Source organism: Tursiops truncatus, chromosome 9, assembly GCF_011762595.2.
Source record: "Tursiops truncatus isolate mTurTru1 chromosome 9, mTurTru1.mat.Y, whole genome shotgun sequence".
Classification (NCBI taxonomy): domain Eukaryota; kingdom Metazoa; phylum Chordata; class Mammalia; order Artiodactyla; family Delphinidae; genus Tursiops; species Tursiops truncatus.
Genome location: NC_047042.1, coordinates 99,327,352 through 99,344,702, shown reverse-complemented (window position 1 = coordinate 99,344,702; position 17,351 = coordinate 99,327,352). Strand labels below are relative to the sequence as shown.

Sequence of the window (17,351 nt, the reverse complement as noted above, 5' to 3'; positions counted from 1 at the left end):
GCATTTTCGGAACGGCAGGGAGATGAGAGGGGAGATGAGGGCCCCACACACAGTCTGGTTTATTGGCACATCTCGCACACCCCGAATATGTACACAAACATAAATATTCCAATGTACACATTTACATGGGACTCGCAGGTCACTCCCCCCAGCGTCTGCCCCACCCAGGCTCCGTTTTAGGAGGAGGCTCCCAGGGGGCCGGCACGAGAAGGCAGGAACCTGGAGGAGGGCGAGGTCCTGCCCCCCTCTCCTCACAGCACCGCCAAAGGGTCCTGTCCCTTCTCAGTGGCGCCGGAGGGCAGGGGCCAGACCCCTCCGACCCCTCCGCTGCAGCTCCAAGCCTGGCGTCTCCTCGGACCCTTCTGTGTCTCCCGTTTAGTTCTTCCCTTTGGCTCTTCCCGTCTCCTGCTCCTCCTCCTCTCCGCGTGTCCCTGCTTCTCAGTCTCTGTGTCTTTGTTTCTCCCAGCGCCCGTAGGGAGGTGGGTCCCCATGCCCTGGAGTCCTTGTGGCCCCTCTGCCCTCTTCCTGGGCCTTACAGGAGACTAGGGCTTCGGTGCAGCTCAGCGGAGGTGCTGCTGCCGTTGGCAGGCTCTCTGCTGGGGGTCGGGGCTAAGCTGCAGCCCTCCCCGGGGCAGCCATGCTGGATCAGGATGTCTGCGCACTCCTGGCTGCCGGCCCGGCGAGCATAGGCCAGCGGGGTCAGGCCCCGGGCGTCCCGGCTCCTCACGTCCACCCCGTACTGCAGAAGAAAGCACGGTTGGCACGGTTGGCGGGACACGGCGGGAAAGGTGTGGGTTCCCGGGGAGAAAAGGGAGAGGCGGCTCTCAGAGGGCTGGGGTGAGGAGGACGTCAGGGAGGTCAGGGGCACCTGCGGGGCGGGAGCCCCGACTCACCCAGATGAGCAGCTGCGTGAAGACGACGTTGGCCATGGCGCTGGAGAGATGCAGGGCCGTCCGCCCGTCCCCGTCCCCGTAGGTCTCGTTCACCTCTTCCTTGGACCCGTGGGCCAGGAGCATCACCAGCAGCCGCAGGTCGTCTTCCACCACCGCTCGGAGCAGCTGCTGCCCCAGCGGCACATCCGAGCTGGGCAGCGGGGCCAGGAAGAGCTTCTGCTCGTACTTGGCCCGGATCCAACGCTCCTTCTCCTCTCTGCGAGCACAGGAGGGGCCGGGCCGGGGGTCACGGGGGTGAAGGGGCCGCAGAGGCGAGCCTGAGGGACCCGGGGGCGTCAGGGGGCAGCGGGCGGCACAGAGGGTGTGGAAGAAGTGGAAGAGAGCTCCGGGGGAGGCCCCTGGGGGCCGAGAGGGCAGGAAGATTCCCGGCAGGGCGCGGGTGGCAGCTTATCTGGCCCTGCAGGAACAAAGGAGGCGGGGGCCCACACTGGGGGCCCACGCACGACCCTATCTACCACCCATTCTCCCCATCTCAGAGCTCAGGCCGTGGCCTTCGCGCCACAGAGCGATAGGGCCCTGCGCATGCGCCTCCCGCTGGCCCCCTGACCTGCTGATAACGCTGAGAAAGGGCCCGTTGTTGTGAGGCGCTGAGTGACAGGAGGGGGAGGGGCACCCCCAGGGGCCCACTGCCCAGCAGAGCAACGCCGGGCTTTCATTAACCCTTCCAGCCCTGTCACAGCTGCCCGGCCCCACCCCCAGTTCTCCCCACCTGGCAGGAGCGCCCACGTCCCCGCCCTTGCCGGCCAGCGCCAGGGCCCCCGCCCTCACCTGCAGGCGTCGGGCCCTGGCTTCGCGTAGCCGTCCAGGGCCCCCTCCCAGACACTGTTGGCCAGGGCATTGCCCATCGCAGTCATGACGGCCAGCAGCTCAGGTGGCCAGTCATCGAGGTCGAGGGAGCGGACCCGGGACAGGTGAGCCCCCAGATGCCGGTGGGTCCCCGAGCACTCGATGCACATCAGGGCGCCCAGGTTCAGGCTGGCCCAGTCTGGATCTAGGTGCGGAGAGGAAGCAAGATGAAGCCCATGGGCAACCAGAGCGAGACCACCAGGAAAGCCCTCCGTGCCGCTGTTCTCGGCCTACGAGAGGCCTCCTGCAGCGCTTCCTCCACAAAGCTGGTCGCGCTTTCTCTAAGCCACCCACAAGCCCGGCCCCGCCGGCCCGGCACTCACTGGGGGCGTCGCAGTCAATACAGAAGCTGTTGCCACGGACGGTGCGCACGGCCTGCACAGCCAGAGCTGCGTCCTGGTTCCCCAGTCGAGTCTGCCTCGGGGGGAGACGCAGGGGTGGCTGGTCAGTCGCGAGGCCAACCTGGGACCCCACCCCACCCGGGCCTCCGGGCCAACCTTGTCCTTGGCGCTGCGGCAGCCCTGCAGGCTGGCGAGGATCTGGGCCTGCACGCTCTGCACCCACAGTTCCCGCTCCTCTGCTGTCGAGGCCTCGAAGTGCCACGTCTGCCCGGTGAGGGACACCACCACGAACTCGAACGGCTCCTCGGCCTCTGCGGGCACAAGGGCGCGCGCCGGCGTGAGGGCAGAGGGCCCCTGCCGGCTCGCACGTGCAGGGACACGCCCACCACCACGAACTCCAACGGCTCCTCCCCCTCTGCGGGCACAGGGGCGCGCGCCGGCGTGAGGGCAGAGGGCCCCTGCCGGCTCGCACGTGCAGGGACAAGCCACCCCAGCCTCGAGGACCGCTCTCTCCAGGGCACCTCGCGGGGAGTCGGGGGCAGAGCGCCGTGTGGAGCCCCCAGACCTCCGTCCTAGCCGCCTGCGGAGCCTGGGAGAAAAAGGTGGGCAAGCGAGGCTCTGGCATCCCTGGCACTGCTGGGAATGGGTCTGGAAAGCAGAGGGTGGCTTCCTGGGGAAAGCAGAGCTGAGTATCTGGAGGATGTGATGGGGCGTTAGGAGACGGTGCTGGGGGGGGCGGCGAAGGCGGGGGTGGGCACCATCCGTACATGTCAGCTGCAGCCGCCTCATTTTGCAGCTCATTAAACCCAATATTCCTGACGGCGTCAGCGTGGGGCTCCTGGGAGCCGGGCCCCTCCCCCGCTACCCTGGCACAGGCAGGCAGGGAGGGCAAGGGGATGGGGAGAGGAGGAGAGGTTTCCTCCACAGACTAACTCGGATGTGTGAGCAGATAGGAACCTGAGGACATCTGCAGTGACAGACACTTCCCAAGCAGTGCAGTGAAGCTCTTCCCAGCTCTGCTCCCCCAGGCCCCCCAGGAGACAGTCACGTGGATCTCCCTCCCGTCGGTCACCGCCCCGTGGGTGAACGGTTCCTAACAAGCAGTGCGAGTGTGTCGTGCGGCTGGAGAGACAGGTGCCTGTGAGGAGGCCCAAGTGAGACCACACATCCTGCCAGGGCAGCCTCCCGCCCCAGTGACACTGGCCATGCCCTCCCCGCCCACCCCCACCCCCAGCCAAGGGAAGTCCTCCTGGTGGGCTCCTGCTCTAAGGCGCCCTTAACGGAACTGTCTTCGTAGAGAAACTGGTACCTTTCTTTCCCCAGGCTCCACCATTCCACCTCACCTCACTTCCAACCATCTCTGAACTACGTAACGGTGACAGTCTGTGGGGTTCAGTTCCCTGGTACAGGTGCACCCCGTGCCGTGAGCGCTGAGCACCCCTGTGTCACCGGTTGGCTGGGAAAGGTGGCTCCTTCCCTTAGAGATGATCGCCCCCACCGAGCCACGCCCCTAACCCTGACCATCAGAGTATAAACCAGCAACTGTGCACCCATGTAGGTTAACCTTATTTAGGAGCAAGGACGCTCCAACCACTGAGCAGAGGCACATTCTGAAGATACTCGGGAAGATCAGAGAAGCAGCGCTATGATTAATAAGGGATTACGAGAAAGGACCTGTGGAAAAATAGCTGAGGAGCTGGAATTCCTCAGCCTGAAGACGACTAAGGAGAGGCTCCGCCGAACACGCACGCGTGTGAAGCACCTGTTTCGCGCCCAGCACTGCTTAAACTCAACGGGTGACACGAGAGACACAGAAAACACGGGTCCTGCCCGCACCCCCTGGGAAGAGCTGCGGGGCGAGTAGCGGCCTGCTGTCTTCTACCTTCTGTGAGAATGAAAGAAGTAAGCTCGCGTTTTCACAGGAAGGCGCTAAGTTAGGCAGGAGAAAGAGCTCTTCTAAGATACCAGGTTGGGGTGACCAGAAGCGGTGGAGCTGATTTTACTGGAAATTACTATTAGAGAGTGCTTTCAACCTAATACAGAAAGGGGGACCCTTCAGGTACTATCCCCAAGGCCCGCTGCCCGCCTCCTGTGCCCCGTTTCCCTCGCGGGTCCCCCTAACCTTCAGCAGCACCGCTGGGGCCGTCTGGTCGGGGGGTCCCGGTGCTCTTTTTCCTCCGGTGCTTCTTCCGGTTGGAGTGGGGAGATGGGGGAGGCTCCAGCTTGGGGCTGGAACTGAGCACCTCGGCTGGGCCACTGGCTGGTGAGGGAGAGGTGGAGAAGTGTGGGGGAGGGGAGGGGCCAGCACAGGCCCTGCCCGGGGTGCTGGGGGCTCCACCCTGAACTGCAGCCGGGGCAGGGGGAAGGGGGGCACTCCCGCCCTGTCCGCACCCCGGGAGGGCTCTGCCCACAGGCCCCAAGGCGCCCCCGGCCTTGGAGGAAGGGAGGGTGGAGAGGAGCGTGTGGGAACCGCAGGCAGGGCAGAGTGAAGGCGCGGAGGGAACCGGCTTCTGCAGCCTGGAGGGCGGAAGGCGGCCGGGGGCTGGAGAGCCAGCAGCTCCGCACCAAATTTATCCTCAATCACACTCCCCGCTCCTCACAATTAATAGCAGAATTAGAAACAATCAGGGAGCTGCCTAATTACTGTCAATTAGAGCGCGCTAATCAAGCTCCGTCCCCCACACCCCGCCCGACACGCACCACTAAATGTCAAACTTCATCAGAGCAGACACGCGCCCGCCCTCCCTGCCTTCCGCCTGCCAGACTCAACAGAGGGGCCCCACCAAGGCCAGCACAGGCCGCAGGACGGTGACCCGGGAAGGGCCCCTGGCTGCCCTCTGGGGCCTCTACATCCCCCGGCCGGAGGCCTGGGCCTGGCCGGGCAGGTGACGCAGGCCCGGGGCCGTGGGCGCCCAGCCGCTTCCTGCTGTCAGAGCTCAGGCCGGGCCGGCGCTTCTGCTGGGATGCGGGCCTGGGCAGGGTCTCTGGGAGGCAAGTCGGGGAGGAGAGCTAACGCGCTGCTGCCCAGCAGGAGGGACGCGGGAGCAGCAGTGTGCCCGGTGCCCAGGGAGTCTCCTCCCTCTCACACCCTCACTTAGGAGAGGAGGGCCGGGCTGCGCCCATTTCCCTCTAGCCTTCAGGACTGCTGAGGGATGTGGGGCTACGGGTGAGTGAGGAGAGCGCGCGGAGGTGCTCGCTGCAGAGGCGGGGGAAGAAGTAAGGGGAAGACGAGGCACAGACGCTGATGAAGGGAAGCAGACCACGAGGCCAGGGAGAGCAGGCGGAGGTGGGAAGGGAGAGTTCTCGACCACCCAGACTGGGTGGGGCCTCAGCCAATGGGGGCAGCGCGGGGAAGAAAGCACCTCTCCGGACAGCTCCCTGATCCTGTCTGCGGGGACCCCTCTCCACGCGGGCTAGCTGCCGCCTTCGGAACGTGTTTCAAGCCCCCAGCCTCCGACCCCCCCCCCCCCCCCCCCCCGCGGAGAGGCTGATGAGCTGGCGGCGCAGGGGGCTGATGGGGATGCGACAGCGCCGCCAGCGCCGCCTGGGGACAGCGGTGGGCGGGCAGGGAGCTGCAGAGGGAGGGTCTCTAGCACCAACCGCTGGCGCGGGCCTGGGGACAGCACAGGGGCAGCCACCCCAACTCCATGCCCCAGGTGTGGCACTGGCTCTGCCACAAGCCCTGGAGGGCTCCGCCGCGCCCCCTTGCCCATCTCAGCCTCCCCGGCTGCCCTCCGCTGCGGCTTCACCGGGTCCTGCATACCTGGGGGCAGGGCAGCGGCCTCACTCCACTGGTCGGCGCTGGAAACAGAGCAGGAGCGCTGATGCAGCCCCTCTGGGCGCGGGCCGGCCCAGGCTGGGCTGCTGGCCGAGTGGGGGGCACCTGGGGGGGGGGGCGGAAGGGTCAGACTGGGAGGGGAGACCGGGGGAAGGGCACCCATAGACTTGCCTGAAAGTACAGCTACGGGCAGAGCTTGAGAAATCCCAGCAGGATACTGACCCAGGATGAGGATACTGACCCAGGATGAGGGGCTCCTGGATTCACCAGGCACCGGGCCAGGATCACTGGAGAACTGGAGGCCTCCCATGGGCCCAGACTTCACACCCCGCCCCTTGTCTCCATGAACACCAGGGTCCACACCTCTGTCCCCTCCCTGTGATCAGGAGCTAGAAGCTGGGTGAGTGGGACAGTCCCCCCATCACTGCCGAGCTGCTCCCCTGCTATCCCAGCCCCTGCCCCTCCTGGCCAGGCCCCGAACCCCGTTCCAGGCCACGTATGCCATTTGCCGTGCCTCAGCTTTGCTGCCGTTCTGACGAGGAATAAGTGTATCAAATTCAAGTAATTATGTCTAATTAGTATTAGTAATTATCCTCTGGGGCTGGAGAAAATTAATCTTTCGTTTCCCATCGGGGAAGAACAGCAGAGCCAGGGGAACCGAAGGCTCCGGGGCGGCGGGGGCAGCAGTGCGCGCCCTCCCCGGGCCCAAGTCACCCATGGGGAGATGGTGGCAGCGGCCCCCGGGCCTCAGGGCCAGCTGTGGACAGCGACACTGCCCTCTCACCTCAGCCGACCTGAGACAGGGTGGGGCCTGAGGCCAGAAGGCCACGGCCGAGGGAGGTCTGCACTGAGAGCTGGGCAGCTGGCCAGGTGCCCGGCGTTAGTGACAGGCAGAGACGCGCCCTGAAGCTGAACAAGCCGGAGGGAGGGGCGAGCAGCCGACACCAGGCCCCGACCAGCCCCGCAAGCACAGGGGTCAAGTTTCTGGAATCCAAGGGACAGGAAGATGCGCGCGGAAGCCACTAGAAGGTAAAGGAACAGGCTCGCTCCGGGGACAGCATGAGACTGAATGGTGGGGGCAGGTTTTGCGTTTCTCTTGTATCTGTCATAACACCCCAGGCAGGACCAGACACACAGTTAAGTGCTTGTTAACATACGTGTGGCACCCGTGCCAGCTCCTCCCACCCTGCCTAACAGGTCCCTGCAAACTTAGCCTTTCTTGGGGTCCCCCCGCACCGACCCCCATCAGGAAACCTTCCAGGGGAGCAGCCTAGGGTCTTAACTTCTCAGATGCTGTGCTTCTCGCCACCCCTCGCCTGCTTCCATCTCCCCCGGCGCCCCGGGTTCCAGATCTTATGCCCCCCTCCCCCCCAGCCCCACCCAAAGACAGCACAGGCCCAAGGTCCTCCTCAAGCCCCCCAACCCAAAACCCCGAGAGAGGGAAAGGGCTTTCCCTTTTCTTTGTTAATTCTCCCCTCATTGCGCCTGCAATCCCACAATCAGTGTGCACTGTAATTGTCGAATTTGATGCTAATGATTAATGAATTAAACATGGAGCCATCAATTAGTCCTCGGAGAATAATTCTGCATAAAGCAGCGGATAATGTAATTACAGTAACAAAGATAATGAGATGTTAACATCGCCCGGTGAGCGGAGACATGTGTGAGTGTGTGCGAGGTCGGTGCGCGGCGGAGGGGACGCGGCTCCGGTGGCGCCTGGCCACGTGTTCCAGGGACGTCGGCGAGCGTTTGCGGGTACTGGCAGTTACGTGGGTGAGTGTGCCGCGCACCCCCTTCTCCACGCACCACTAACGCTCCCCAGGTGAAGGTCTTCAGGGACCGGGAATGTGACAGGACAGAGTGTCTTAGGGCTTCCCTTCCTCTGAGGGAACAGCTAGCTTTCCCCTTGCTGCCTGCCTGCAAGGAAAGGCTCCCCTTCCATGCTCCCTCTGGTGTCATCTGAGAAACCCCAAGCCAGTCCACAGGCAGCTCCGCGAGGTCCCCAGCCCCGCCCCGGCCCTTCCCTTCCCCAGCGGCCCCCCCTGCCCACCCCCCACGCAGAACACCCAGGACCCGCCTCCCCGCCCCCAAGTGCAGCCCCACAGGCCGCTCCTGGCACCCTACCCATCTTTCTTGTCTTTCTGTCCTTAGCTTCCTTCCTTCCTTCCCTCCGTCCACTAGCTCCCTCTCTATTTCAAGGGCTTAGAGGACAGAACATAGCTTCCCAAGTCAGGCACGCGCAGGTTCAAACCCAGCCCCACCACTTCCTGTGGGATTTTACAGACAAGTTATTTAACCTCTCTGAACCTTTGTTTCCTCATCCACACAACATGGGGAGGATAGTCTCGACTTCAGATCCACTGCAGCCAGCACCCCTCCGCCAGCGGGGTCAGTGCCCGCCACCCGCCCCTCGCAGCGCCTCCAGACTGGGAGGCAGTGGTGGCGCACGCAGCAGGGCGGGGTGCCGGCGTCTCAGGGCCCTCACCTCCAACAAGGCGCACACTCAGGAGGCTCCACCTCTCTGGACACGGCGCAGAGTCCGCTCGGCCTCCAGCTTCTCTCTAAACTCAGTCTTCTCTGAGCAAAGACCCCCCCCTACTCCCGCCTCTCACTGCAGACCTAAGGACGGTTACCAGGTTCGCCCCAGGCAGCTCTGTCCCCTCCCGCCTCCCTCCCTGCCCGTCCGGCAAACTCGACTGAGATGTGGCCCTGGTGCCAGAGGGCCCCGGTGTCCCCACCATCACCTGCCTCGGCTCGACGCTGATGCCACCTGTCAGCACGAGGCTATCTGTCCCCATTCTGACCTGCCAGGCGGTCCACCGGCCGCCACCTCTACTAACCGCACGAGGGCAGCGTTGTGGCAACTGCGCTGGCTGAGCGGACCCCGAAGCAAGACACTGGGTGGCCGGCGTGTGTGGAGCCCTGAGGACCTGGCTGGGGAGGGGTGCAGCCCCACACGCCTCCCTTCCGGGCCCCGTCGCGGCGCGCCCCACCCGCCCAGACAGACGGGGCCACGGCAGCCACACGCCCCCTCCCACCTCAGCAGCCCCCTCACCTGTTCCGCCACCCAGCTGCGCGCTACTCCGCTCCAGGGCCAGCCCGTTGGCCCGGGGGCTGGCGCCGGGGGCCGTGGCCGGCGTGGCTCGGGGCAGACGCTTCCCTGGCACCTTGACCGTGGTCCGCAGCAGGTCAATCTCCTTGCCGTGGATGTTCTGCATGTAGTCCTAGGGCCACGTGGACGAGACAGAGGAAGACTCGTTAGGACGGGTCACTCTTAGGCAGCACCTCATCTCTGACCCTCCCAACTCCGGGGTCTCTCCCCCGCGCTGCTGGGGGGGGAGGGGGACAGCCCGAGTTCTGTGGTGCGCACAGCACACCTCCAAGGCTGCCCACGTGCGGCTCGGTGCGGGGCGCAGCCAGGAGCGGCGCGGGGGCGACAGAGGGTGGAGAGCCGAGATCTGAGGCTCGGGGCTCCTTTAGGGAAGACGGCTCAGGAGGCAACGAAAAGGAGGCCACGTACTGAATGAACCAAGATGGGATTTAGGGAGAGACGGCACGTGGCTGAGGAGAGGAACCGACAGGCTCCGTGGGATGTGGACGACTGGGTTGCCCCGGGCCCCGGGTGGCTGGTCACCAAGGACTTCAGCCCTACTTTCAGAAGCTCCCACCACCACTTGGGACTTTGAGAACTTATAAAGCCTAGAGCAGCCCCCAGTCCTTAGAACGGCACCTGACGATAAATATCTGTTGAACAGTCAAAGGGAAGCCTTTGATTCTTTCCGCTGTTCTTAGGGATACTGAGACAAGTCCGCGGTTCCACAGATACCAGTGAGTATCCCAACGGCAGGAACAGTAACAACCACTGACAACATCACATCGCCCACCCAGCCACGTGCCAGGCGTCCACTGAGCCACAGCTGTATATCGCGTCTACATTTCTTACACCGCCTCACGGGATCGTCACGACAGCTAGGAGGACGGTGTTACGATGCCCACTTTGCGGGTGGAGAAACTGAGACTTACAAAGGTTAACCTGCCCCAGGTCACACAATCAGCGGGTGACAGCCAGATTCAAGCCCAGGCTTTCTGGGCTCCCAAGGCTCTGCACGGAAGGCAAACTTCCTCCTCGGCCCAGGAGCAAACCCTGCCTTCAAGTCAGTACTGATAGGGCCCTGGAAGTGGATGAGTGGGGAGGGACCCTGAGGGTGGGAGCCACTGGGTGCCGAGCCCCACCATCTGCTGTCTCGACCTCGGCCTGGGACCGCCCCACCCCACCCCAGGGAGTGGCACCTGGAGGGGCCGGGGGGCGCGGGAGGTGGGTGACGCAGAGCACAGCCCTGCCTGCCCTCTGGCTGGCTGCCTGCCGTAAGGCCCGCCTGGCCTGGGCCCCGCTCTCCCTGCTGCTCTGATCTGTCCTTCCAGGCTGCCGACTCCTGCCTCCCTGCCCCTGGCACCAGCGAGTTCCGGGGCAGTTCCCAGCAAACGTCCTCTGTAAAATGTGGCAAAAGCTCCTTCCAGGGGCAGAAGCTGGGCCAGTGGTACCAATTTAACTTCGGACGGAATTCCACCGATCAGACTCGGGATGGGCGCCTCTGGGATGTTCTGCACCCAGGGCGCTTCCCTGAGCGTCTAGGCTCGATGGAGTCTTCGTGTCCTTCCAGGCCCCACCCCTCTCACCCTACCCACTTGCAGCATCACTCCTGGTCACCCAGGTGTTCTCCTACCTTCTCAACGTTTAGCTTCAGGGAAGAGGGACAATGTCCTCTGCTCAAAAGAGCCGATGGGGAGTGCTGCCTGTTGGGAAGCAGGGCCCGGGCGGGCTGGCAAGGGGCTCAGGGGCTGCCCTCACCCTGTGAATGAGCAAGAGGACATCAAGGAGAAAGGGTCGCCTGGTCCTGAGGAGCCAAGAGAACGTGGGAGCTTCCCGTTAGGAAGAGAAGTGAGAACAAGGAAACAGAGCACCCAGCGCCAGCCCTGCTCCTGCACTTCTGCGTCGGGCTGGACTTCACCACAGGGCGGCCATCGGGACCAGCGCGAGGGCCTGTGGCACGACTATAGCAGGAGGGCCGTGGGGAGGCCGGGGCACTGCCCATACTAGCATGCTGGCCTCACCAGTCAAGCCCGGCTCCTGGAGGCCTGGCCAGGCCTGTACTCACTCTTTACTCTCCAAGCAGCTCTGACACCTTCACAGGCAGATGGCCCTCCAGAAAGACAACAAGGGCACAGCTAGCCGGAGGGGAGGAGCTCCTTTCCCTGCAGCTTTGCACTGCGTCCGTGCCCTCCGGCCACCACCTAGTCCTGCGTGAGGGACAGTGCCGGGTGCCTGGCCTCAGGCACCCTCCACTCCGAGGGGGTCTGCTTCATGTCTCAGAAGCACAGAACAACATCACTGAGAAGTTGGTGAGGGTGGGCTCCACCCACAGGAGGACCCCCTCTCCTCCAACGACCTCTCACCCCCGCTCTGCCGAGCGCCGCCAGAGCTCCGTCCCCCTGGTCCCTTCTCCAGCAAACTTGGCCCACCCCCCCCGGTGGCCGCTGGCCCTTTGGTCCTGCTCTCGGCCCAGCATCCACCGTGTGACGCCACCCTCCTGGCCCTCCTCACTCCAGGCCCGACGGCCCACCGACTCGGCTTCCGCACGCACCCAGGACCCTGCACACGGTCACATCTTAGCTCAGCGGCTCCAGACGACTGTCAACAGCTGGCTGGGCCGAAGGCACAGCTGCAGTTCCTTTCCTGGGGGAGGGGCTTGGGCTGCTCTAGTTCACAAGGAGGTCACAGCAGCTGCAGCAGTTTTCAGGCCCCACGACGGCCCTGGGATAACCAGGCTGGGACACGGCGGGAAAAGCTGACCCCAGGCCAAGAAAAAGAGCCACACGGAGGGGCTCTGTTCAGGGCCAAGGAGCCAGCAACCAACGTAAGGGGAAAGCACCGGCCTCTGCATCTCCGACCACCTCGGACGGGCACTGGTTGCTCGGGGGGTGTGGGGAGCAGGCCAGCACCCGGCCAGCTGCAGGCCCGGGCCCAGAGGCGGAGCCCGGCCCCAAGGAGAGTGCGGCAGGAGCTCAAAAGGCAGCAGCAGGGACGGGGCGTCCGGGGCAGAGCAACGGCGTTTCCCTCCGTCAGCAGAACGGGGGCTCGGCAGTGGCGGTGGGAGAGCGGTCACCACGGCTGCCTTTATTACCCACCATCAAACAGCAATTTCTTCCCCAGCCTCCTCGCTAATTACCCAGCCAGCGTTCTCATCTCGTTTTATTACTGGAATTAACAACGAGTTCAGAGTGTGGAAAGCTATTAAGATGTGTGATTAAGCCACATTCAATTAGTTTCTACAAACAATTTAATTGATGTTGCAGATAGAATTAACAGAAGGTGATTGTGTGAATGGCTTCGCTGGCTGCAAAACGGGAGAGGCTGTGGCGGGCTCTCTGGGGCTAGGCAGGGGCTGGGCGTGAGGCTCGAGGCCTGCCCACCAGCCCTTCCTCTGCAGCCCGGCCCGTCCCGCCAGCCCCCGTCGGGAGCCGGGTCCCCAGCACCACTGCCCTCGGGTCTCCTGGGCAAGGCCAGGCTAGGCCAGGAGTTCCCGGCCAAGCCTTCCTCTCTGGCTCCCTTGGCGCCTCCAAGGGAAGCGGGCAGCTCCGGGGACGGAGGGTCCCTGCTCACTGCTGGCAGCTGGGAAGCTTGCTCAGGTTGGAAAACACGGCAAAGGGGGGACGGAGGTGGGAGAGCTATAGCAACAGGAGGGCGGCGGCCACCAAGGACGGAAACCGAGAGGCCAGCGGCCTCTGTTGGGAGGGAACTCAGGCCCCCGGGGCCGCGCACGTGCTTTCACTGTCACCACGGTTTCGAATCTGATTCGTGTCTCCTGAATGAGAAGCGTCTACAGGGCAGGGAGGCCGCCATCTGCGCGTGCTGGTTGCTCGGGGCATCCAGCAGGTGGTGAGTTGGGAAAGGACGTGCACTTTGACCCCGGAGCCAGAGGGCAGCCAGTGAGGGGCTGATGGATGGGGAGGCCATGCTCTCAACCTCCTCACCGTGTCCTGCGGCCCCGGGGGGGGGTGGTGGGGGTGGGGGTGGGGGTGGGGGTGGGGGGGCAGCAGAGGCGGCAGCCTCTTCGATTCACCTCGCAAGACAGCAGCAGCAGCCTGGAAGTGCCTGCCGCCAGACCCTGTCCCGGGCCCGACACACTGAGCCACACTCAGCTCACGGGCAGCACAGCGCTGGACAGGACTCCGAGAGCGTCTGCCGCCCAGCCGTGCCGGGCGCGCGGGCTGCCGGCTGCCCCAGCCACCCTACTTGCCCCAGTGGTAACTCTCCAGTGACTCGCAGGCAGCCCCGAAAGCAGGCGCTCCTGGCACTACAGAAAACTCTGGGCAACGCTCAAAGTCATGGGCCAAGTCATAGCCCAGCCACTGGCTGGGTGACTGATGATCCGGCAAACCCCACCGAGCCTCTACTCTCCAGTTTGTTAAGTTGTTGTAAAAACAGCAATCCCTCAGGCCTTCACCTTCCCTTCTGAAACCACAACCGAACACAACACCGGGCACTCTCCTCCCTGTGCCGAGACCCCGCTCCCATCCCTCTCCTTCCTCTGGGGGGGCATGGGACCAGCAGGGGGCACAGTGCGCCCAGCCGGGGGCAGCGTGAAGCAGGAGAAACGGGTAAGGATGCAGCAGAGAGGAGGGTGAAGGCCACTGCCACACAGGTGGGGAAACGGAGGCCTCAGACAGGCCAGCTCCCAGCCCAGCAGCCAGGAGGTGCCTGGTCAGGGCCACGTGCGTCCTGCCAGGGCTGTGGACGCTGGAAGCCAGGAGGGCCCAGACCCTCTCTGCTGGGAAACACTGTGGTCCTGCTCCTTCTGGCCGGGGGCACTGCACCCGCAGATGCTCCCCGCTCCCTAAGACACGGACGGCGCCTCTCGTCAGGGCTCTGCCAGTAGCCTTGCTGCCTCTTGTCCTGCGTGGACTCAGCAGCGGGACCAGGTCCTGGGCGAGGAAGAGGCCAGAACCGGGGAGAGGACGGCACCCAGGAGCCTTTGTGCTGAGTCCCCAAGGGCCCCCAGCCGTGGCCCCTCGTCTGTAACCCCCTCAGCCCCAGCATCATGGTACCAGCTCCCGCCCTGTGGAGTAAGAGGCCCTGAGCTGAGGGGAAGGGCCAGGTCCAGAGACACCCCGAGGGCCAGGCTGGGCTCTGGCCTCACTGGAAGGCCCAAACCAGGCCTGGGAGCTTTCTCAGCCGTCCTGGGCGGTGCTCTCAGGAGGGAGCTATGGCCGAACCGTGGACCCCAGCACGTCTCAGGTCGGGGACCCCTGACACCTTGTGCAGATTCAAAGGCCGGCGAGGGACCCTCGGAGGCAGGCCTGGGGCCTCCGGGCCGGGGGTGGAGCCAGCCCACGTGCTGCGCTTCAGGGGCTTCACGGGAGAACTCATCAGCCCCACAGCAGGGTGGTGACAGAGATGGATGCTGGGGACAGCTGTGCGCTGGAGCCACGCAGCGAGGGGAGGGGAGGGAGGAAGGGTGGGGGAGCGGCCACGGGGGCCACGCTACCGTCACCGTGCCCCAGCCCCTCCCCGGGCATCGGCCACACCCTTCCAGACCCCTCTGCCCTACCAACAGTACCCCCGACACTCCTCTTCCCAAGGGGGCCTGTGCAGGCCCGCCACCCCAGCAGCCCTGGCCTAACTGCCCTTTCGCTCCGCATCATCCCAGGAGCCCAGGCGTAACCCCAACGGTGCAGCTCCCAGAGACACAACTGTTGGCAACACCGACCCCCCCAGCTTGAGCAATTCCATGTGAACGGGCCCAATCCAGCTCTTAAAACAACTAGAGTATAGGATGTAGCACCTGACTCGCACACCAGCCTAGCCCAGAGGTGACCGTCCCCAGGGGTGAGTTTACTCCAAAGAGCTCGGCCGGGACTTCCCTGGTGGCACAGTGGTTGAGAGTCCGCCTGCCAATGCAGGGGACACGGGTTCGTGTCCCGGTCCAGGAGGATCCCACATGCTGCGGGGCGGCTGCGCCCAGAGGCCATGGCCGCTGGGCCTGCATGTCCGGAGCCTGTGCTCCGCGGTGGGAGAGGCCACAGCAGTGAGAGGCCCGCATACCGCCAAAAAAAAAAAAAAAAAAAAAAGAATCCACCTGCCAATGCAGGGGACACGGGTTCAAGCCCCGGTCTGGGAAGATCCCACATGACGCGGAGCAACTAAGCCCGTGCGCCACAACTACTGAGCCTGCGCTCTACAGCCCGCAAGCCACAACTACTGAGGCTGCGTGCCACAACTATGGAAGCCCGTGCACCTAGAGCCCGTGCTCTGCAACCAGAGAAGCCACCGCAGTGAGAAGCCCGCGCAATGCAACCAAGAGTAGCCCCCGCTCGCCGCAACTAGAGAAAGCCCGCGCGCAGCAACGAAGACCCAACACAGCCAAAAATAAATAAATATTAAAAAAAAAAAAATGAAAGGGAGTGAGCTTTCATGCAGTGTTCAGCCTGGGCCTGGGTCTCAGGGTCTGTGCAACTCCCAAGCCACCAAAGCGAGGCCCTTTCTCGAGGAAAGGTCTTTCCGAGCTAAGGTCGCTTCCCTCTGGACCTGGAGTCAGCCCTTCCACGTCCGCTTCTCATCCTCCGCGCCCAGCCTTCCCCAGGCACGGCCCCCCGGACTCACGTGCAGGCTGGGATGGTAGGTAAGCAGCCCATTGTCACACAGGGTCACGTACTTCTTCTTCCATTCCTTGTTCAGGGACTTGCCACTGCGCTTGAGCAGGATACCCTGAAGACAGAGGCCGGATCAGAGACAGAAGCCAGGCCCACACGTCACAGCTATGAAGAAGGTCTCAGTGTCCACAGGTCACAGCATCCTCCGCCCCCCGTCCTCCCGGGTCACTGTGCTTATCTGCATGGAGAGGCCACACGGGACTAAAACTGAACCAGGGAGAGCCAGGCGGATGAACCCATCTATGGAACTCGGCTGCCCCTGACCGTCCTCAGGAAGCAGCCTGGAGCCCACCTCTCTAGTTACCATGGACACCGTCCCATGGCAGGGGGGTGTCCTCTCCCCCAGGTTGGGGAACTACGTCAGCAACGGGAGGCAGGGGTTTAGATGGCCTCCCAGCAGTGCTGCTCCCACCCACCGTCTCCAGGGATGGGGTGGAACACAGCACAGAGACCTCAGGAGGGCCCGGGCCTCCTACCCTCTGTGGCAGCCCCAAATAGAGCAGAAAAGCCCCTAACTGTCCCCAGAATGGCCCAGTCTCCCCCAAGGCAGGCAGTGGGAAGACCCAGCCATACAGCCCAGCACCCAAATCTCCCGTGTGAGCTGATAAGACACTGGGCGTGGAGGTTAGATGGGCACCAGGATGAACAAGGGCTCCCCAGGGGCAGGGATTTGGGCGTATTGTTCCTCGACCCCCTCAGCACTGCGACACTCCTGGGATGCAGCAGACGCTTGGGGAACAGCTGGTGGACAGGGCGGGGGAAGAGCCAGCCGAGACCGTGCGGTGTCGGAGGTGCTGCGAGTGGGGGGTGGACCTCACCGAGGCAGACGAGGCGTCCACCCACACCCCAGACGGCCTCTGCTGCCCTCCCCTGATGACAATCCCCGACGGTCCCTCACCCACTGGCTTTCGCCTGGAAACAGCAGACAGCACGGGAGAACGGCCAAAGATGGAACTCAGGTCGGGACGGGACACGGACGTGCACAGGCGGCAGGTGCCCCAGGACCGGCATCACCCCTGTGGGGCCCCCTCCCCAAACTCGGGAGGGCTGAGAAGAGGCAGTGCTCCCTGGACATTCCTAGACAGAACTCCTGGGGGGCAGCCCCCCCTCACAGCGGGACTGCCCCGGCTGGGCGAGAGCGGGCAGCATGCCAAGTCCCAGCAGGTCGCAGAGGAGCTGCCAGAGCCCCTGTGCCAACCTCTCCTACAGGAGGGGAGGGCCGGGCCCTCAGACAAGCCGGAAATGGGGGTCAAGAGATTCACTGTGAGAGAGGGCGGGGGGTAAACCCCGGATCCATGGCCCCCTACCCCGCTAAGGCTTCCTACTGGAAGGCTCGGCCCTTAGGGGGATGAGGTTAACAAACAGGTGGGCTGGGATGCCCGCCCCATCTCTCCCCACAACAGGGACTGCGGTGGTGATAACATCACAGGTGTTTCACATCCTTGCTCCCCCACTCCCTTCCCCTATCCTCATCCTCCTGCCCTCAAAGACAGGTGCAGTTGCGGGAAGTCAGGCCACTGAGTCGTAGGCCACCTAAGGACACTGCTGCTACTATCTGGCCCCCTTTTCCTCACAAAGAGCTTCTGAAGACCAAGGGTGTGAACCGGACCTTCAGCAGACGACAGGTCGGCTGGAACGGCCCAGGCCACCACGGCCCCTGCTTCGTGGTCCGCGAAGGAGCCTTGGCGACCAGCCTCTGGGCGTGGCAGCCATCCCCTCACA

General features: G+C 64.1%; 1 protein-coding gene across 7 annotated transcripts in view; it reads right to left on the bottom strand.

The window, feature by feature from the left end:
* Window positions 1-35: 35 nt before the first annotated feature.
* Window positions 36-17,351, bottom strand: part of AGAP3 (ArfGAP with GTPase domain, ankyrin repeat and PH domain 3) — a 52,702-nt gene continuing 35,386 nt past the window's right edge. For 4 of the 7 annotated variants that reach the window (XM_033863493.2, XM_073810087.1, XM_033863490.2 and 1 more), the window contains 9 exons: window positions 15,580-15,684; window positions 8,974-9,142; window positions 5,904-6,023; window positions 4,263-4,400; window positions 2,297-2,451; window positions 2,123-2,213; window positions 1,722-1,944; window positions 894-1,149; window positions 36-739 (listed from right to left, as the gene is read on the bottom strand). In XM_033863493.2, coding sequence (XP_033719384.1) covers window positions 533-739; window positions 894-1,149; window positions 1,722-1,944; window positions 2,123-2,213; window positions 2,297-2,451; window positions 4,263-4,400; window positions 5,904-6,023; window positions 8,974-9,142; window positions 15,580-15,684 — 1,464 coding nt within the window. In that variant the 3' untranslated portion in view covers window positions 36-532. The remainder of the gene's footprint in view (window positions 740-893; window positions 1,150-1,721; window positions 1,945-2,122; window positions 2,214-2,296; window positions 2,452-4,262; window positions 4,401-5,903; window positions 6,024-8,973; window positions 9,143-15,579; window positions 15,685-17,351) is intronic. The other 3 variants (XM_033863494.2, XM_033863492.2, XM_033863491.2) reach the window with 2 other exon arrangements.